This window comes from Physella acuta, unplaced genomic scaffold (genome assembly GCF_028476545.2).
Source record: "Physella acuta isolate Inbredline_101_S28 unplaced genomic scaffold, ASM2847654v3 ptg000175l, whole genome shotgun sequence".
Classification (NCBI taxonomy): domain Eukaryota; kingdom Metazoa; phylum Mollusca; class Gastropoda; family Physidae; genus Physella; species Physella acuta.
This window is the reverse complement of record NW_026731694.1, coordinates 137560-143145: the sequence shown is the minus strand read 5'-3', so window position 1 is coordinate 143145 and position 5586 is coordinate 137560. Positions and strand designations below refer to the sequence as shown.

The 5586-nt window shown below is 36.0% G+C and overlaps 1 protein-coding gene across 1 annotated transcript; it reads right to left on the bottom strand.

Annotated features, from left to right (window-relative positions):
• Window positions 1-411: 411 nt before the first annotated feature.
• Window positions 412-4953, bottom strand: LOC131936344 (uncharacterized). The gene is made up of 5 exons (XM_059293281.1): window positions 4948-4953; window positions 4197-4327; window positions 2743-2887; window positions 1482-1597; window positions 412-496 (listed from the first exon to the last, which is right to left on the bottom strand). Exons 1-5 carry the CDS (start codon window positions 4951-4953, stop codon window positions 418-420), a joined length of 477 nt encoding a protein of 158 aa, XP_059149264.1. The 3' UTR covers window positions 412-417.
• Window positions 4954-5586: the final 633 nt, after the last annotated feature.

The following is a 5586-nucleotide window of genomic DNA, read 5'->3' as shown; positions in this document are numbered from 1 at the left end:
ATTACTGTTTCAGTAACAACACATGCTTTAAACCCCTCTGTATATGCATATATATATATATATATATATATATATATATATATATATATATATATATAAATATATATATATATATATATATATATATATATATATATATATATATATATATATATATATATATATATACATATATATATATATATATATATATATATATATTGATATAGATAGATAGATTCAGATATTAGATAGCAGAGACGAAATAAGTGGTAAATAGAAACACAAAAAAACACTTAAATGAACACATGATTTATTTCTTTTTACAAACGACACCTACAATTCAAAGTGTTCTACATTAAAACAGCATCAAGGCGTTAAGTCGGATGTTGTTCAGTACCCAGCATACTGCATGCAGATCCCAGTATAGTCTAGGATCTATCTCAATCTGCTGGTACAGTTACAAGGGTCGTTCTCTCCGTGTCCTTCAGCAATCAGATTTGGTGGCAGAGGAATTCTGGGAAATATGAGTAGAATTCGTTTTTAATCTGATCCGCATAGACATACTTCTTATGCATACTTTTCTAATTAAACTGACCCTACATATTAACTCTAAATAAAGCTCACTATCTCTTACAGAACCTAATTTTACAACTAAGCCTTCATGTCAAAACTAGTAAGTTTAGTAATAAAATTGTAAAGTAAAGGAGGGGTGAACTTTTTGAAACATTTTTGAATGTTTTTTTTTTATCAAATGCACTCCGCTTAACAACATAACTGCTGATAATCTAAAGTCAACTTTCTAGAACCCAGTTTCCTCCAAAGCACTTTGTTTACACATTTTAAGCCTCGTCTTCATCCATAGGCTTGTGACCTATAAACGGCCTTCTATAGGAACTTGATTTATACCATCATTGTGTAATGGTAGCGCGTTGTACGGCTAACACGACAGTCTCGAGTTCGAAACCCGTCGTTGGGTTAATCCTAATAGGTATCAGACTCACGTTTGGGGAAAATAAAACATGCTGGGCATAGCGATGAGTACTTTATTCATTTCAAATATCCAATTCACAGATGAACTCTGCTTCACATGCCCTATTGACCTTAAGGCAGGGGATACCAACCCCATGCCCGCGGGCGCAATGGCGCCCGCCGATCGATTCGTATGTACCCGCCTCTCACTACTCGACAGAGACTGAATTTTGTCATAAACATTATTGAAAGGTTGAAGGGGATGGAAATCGAAAGTTTGAGGGTGGTGCAAATCGAAAGTTTTGTCCCCTGGTGACGGGAAGGGTCGCTACGCCTCTGGAAGGAGTTTGTCAATTTAAAATAGTTGGTGCCCGCCACCCTACCGATATTTTAGCATATGTTCTAGAGTAAAAAAAAGGTTGGGAACCCCTGCCTTAAGGTCTGGTAGGGCACTTTTTAGAGTCATGGTTCAAACCCCCCCACCTCTCTTCCTACTCCGCGTTCAACAATTCTGACTACACAACACTGACCTCTCTTTAGACCAAACAATATAGGGAACATTGCTCGATTGAAGGCGGAAGAGACCCAAGGTCGAGACCATGGCGAAAGAGTTGCACGTGATTCCGACAGTGAGGGTTGGCCGTCCCTGGAGAACATAAACAAAAACATAAGCTGTTTATTGTAAACTTTTACTTTAATGCAATGACTCTCTGGGAATAGGGCTGGTAAGTAGGTCATCAACCAGTTCTATGGCTCATGCAGGTTTTATTGAGCCGTAGAACTGGTTGGTGACCTACTTACCAGCCCTATTAGTTGCTAATAAATTAACTCAAAATTGACTTCTTTCTCAGGTGAACTTCTTTAAACTATCCGTGTTAGTTTGATTCAGCTGACGAATGATCAGCGGTATTAGTCCCTATATATAAATTTAGTGTTAAAATTTAATTAAAAAAATATAACAACGGTGTGATGTGCTCACAAAAATTGCTGTCAAGAAAATTAAGAGCCAGTTGCAGAAGATAATACCATAACGTGGGACGGCGTGGCCTAGCGGTCGTGCGCTCGACCGCTAACCCGAAAGACTAGAGTTCGAACCAGGGTCCAAGTCATTAGAACGTCCACACAGCTCTGATGGGTACCTAACTCATGATAGATAAAGTAGAGGAGGAGGGGCATAATGCTGACCACACCTTCCTTTCAAATGCCGATTTCAAGAAACATATAATCTATTTCATCTGCCCAATGGATCGCTAGCTCGGAAGCGGAATCTTTAAAGAAGGTAATGAGGTACTGATAGGGTTTTTAAAGAAGGTAATAAGGGAATGATAGGGGTTTAAAGCACCTATTAATATTTGCGCAACCCGCATGACAAATATTAATAACTAACGAAATGGAAAATACTTTACTAATTGTTTTAAAATTTAATATTGACATTTAAAATACCGAGTATTGAAATTATTTGTTATAATAGTTTATATTATATTCTATATATTCCCTCCTTCGATGAAATACCGAGGATAACCCATGAAATTTGTTTTCTCTGAAATCTAACTCACTTACTTTCCTCTTTTTTCTCATAGTTTTTTTCGTCCTATTTTAAGTGCATCTAAAAAAGCTAGTATTAGTTTTTGTTTCATTTTACACGTATTAGTGTACTGTTAACTAGAGAAAGGTTAATTACCCATTATAATCATCCTTTTTGGGAAAGGTTATTTACCAAATTATAATCATCCTATTTTGGAATTGTTAATTACCCCATTATAATCATCATATTTTGGAAATGTAAATTACCCCATTATATTCACGAGTACACACAGGCCAGGAGCCAATGAACGAGTTGGCCTCAATGAGCCGGAAGTGGACAACACACTCCTCCCTGGTCTGAAAGTCCTCTTTCCTCAGCGTGGAAATCAGGGTCAAGTTTGCATCGTCGTTTCTGGAAGGTTATGTAAAACGTCGATGTAATGCTCGTTGATATCTTAACTTCATTACACTTCTAATCCCCAACAACAACACATTTATATCTTAACTTCATTACACTTCTAATTCCCTACAACAATACATTCATAAATTAAGTTCATTACACTTCTAATCACCTACAACAATACATTCATAAATTAAGTTCATTACACTTCTAATCCCCAACAACAATACATTCATAAATTAAGTTCATTACACTTCTAATCCCCAACAACAATACATTCATAAATTAAGTTCATTACACTTCTAATCCCCAACAACAATACATTCATAAATTAAGTTCATTACACTTCTAATCCCCAACAACAATACATTCATAAATTAAGTTCATTACACTTCTAATCCCCAACAACACATTCATAATTTAAGTTCATTACACTTCTAATTCTCTACAAAAACACATTCATATCTTAACTTCATTACACTTCTAATTCCCCACAACAACACATTCATATCTTAACTTTACTACATTTCTAATTCTCTACAAAAACACATTCATATCTTAACTTTACTACATTTCTAATTCTCTACAAAAACACATTCATATCTTAACTTTGCTACATTTCTAATTCTCTACAAAAACACATTCATATCTTAACTTTACTACATTTCTAGTTCTCTACAAAAACACATTCATATCTTAACTTCACTACATTTCTAATTCTCTACAAAAACACATTCATATCTTAACTTTGCTACATTTCTAATTCTCTACAAAAACACATTCATATCTTAACTTTACTACATTTCTAGTTCTCTACAAAAACACATTCATATCTTAACTTCACTACATTTCTAATTCTCTACAAAAACACATTCATATCTTAACTTCATTACACTTGTAATCCCCAAAAACAACACATTCATAACTTAACTTCATTACACTTATAATCCCCAACAACAACACACTCATAAATTAAGTTCATTACACTTATAATCCCCAACAACAACACATACATAAATTAAAGTTCATTACACTTCTAATCCCCAACAACAACACATTCATAAATTAAGTTCATTACACTTCTAATCCCCAACAACAACACATTCATAAATTAAGTTCATTACACTTCTAATCCCCAACAACAACACATTCATAAATTAAGTTCATTACACTTCTAATCCCCAACAACAACAACACATTCATATTTTAACTTAGGGGTAAATTACGTGGTGAATTAGGGGGTAAGTTAGGGGGTAAGTTATGGGATAACGTACGATGTGAATAAGGGGGGGGGGGGGTGGTGCCTTACGTGGTAACTTACGGAAAAGCATTTGGATAAGTCACATTGTAAGGAATGATTTGTATGACTTTCTCCTCATCCACCGTGATAGCCAGCACGTGCTGCAACAGTGGCACGTGGTTGATTTTTTGCACCAGGGTCAACGTGAAAGCCTGAACATCAATTAGAAACGGGATTAAAGATAAATCAAGGAGAGGAAATTATTCGAATGGTAAAATAATCTCGATATATGTCAATATAAAATTAATTTGTGCATGAAATTTGAAAGGGAGGTTGTGATCGGGGGGTGGGGGTGGGAGAGTACAGTTTTTGACTCCGAAAAACAGGAGTCTAAACCCCCTGGTATCTGAGGCTAGCTTGCTTGTACAGCTACTGTTGAGAGGTTGGGTGAAGGTGTCCTAACTGAATACACAAAACTCGAGTTTCTGATTTTTCTATTTTAAAAGAGCTACTGGTAAGAGAACTAAAGGTGATATTTCACACAGTAGGTTCAAAGGACTAAGCGGCGTAGCAACTCATTCCGGCGCCCAGTGCGAACTATCAAATTTGCTCCGCGTGGGCGAAAAAGAGGCCCCACCCCATTTAGTAGTCAATATTCCATGTTGTTAGTATGATGTCACAACATTAAAGACAGTTAAGTTAGTCAGGAAAGCAAAGTTGTAGTCTATTTTCTTCAACTTCGACTGTGTATCATTCAGTAATGCTGCTCAGAATGAGATTTTAAATAATTAGTTTACCCCGTTTGGCGCATCTTAGGGTCGGCCTGCCCCACCCGCATTTCCCTTAGTTACGCCTCTGAAACAACAACGTGCTAGACGTAAAGTTCTCATAAGTATCCGGGCTCATTTTTCTATAATAACGTGTGTTTTAAGTTTGTTGATTACGTTTCTTAATTATGTGCTTTACGGTCGTGTTTAATTTTAAAGATACCTTCGAGTAACTCAATACCGATATTGTGTGAGAACCTACCGGATGTAAAGATGGAACGTCTACTGGAAGTACCGTTGTCTCCACAACATCCAGCGTGCTGCTAAGTTTTCCAGGGTCTCCAACGTTGCAGAATTTTCCGACCGCGCGCCTGAAGAAGTTGGTGAGTAAAGACGACCTACATTCTGAAGGAGAGTCAATTTGAAACAATTGGTTGCGTTTATTACAAAACTGTCTTACAACATGACAATGTGTAGTGCTAAAGAAACATATTTGCTATTATAATGTCTTAAGTTCAATTTCCTTTATTTAAATTTCAAATTAGGAGAGGAGGGTTATGGCCAAGGGTTTCATGTCTAGGGATTTTGTTGGAAATATAACGGCTTGTTTCATTATTTTTTATATTTTTAATTGCATCATTGAAGGGATTCTCATCCAACAACATTTTATTTTCCTTATTGCAAGTTGACTCCAATGCCAACCT

Coding starts and splice junctions, on each gene's coding strand:
- LOC131936344 (XM_059293281.1), bottom strand. Junction 2,888..4,196: donor ACTTATCCAAATGCTTTTCC/GTAAGTTACCAC, acceptor ATAACCTTCCAG/AAACGACGATGCAAACTTGA. Junction 1,598..2,742: donor GTACTCGTGAATATAATGGG/GTAATTTACATT, acceptor TATGTTCTCCAG/GGACGGCCAACCCTCACTGT.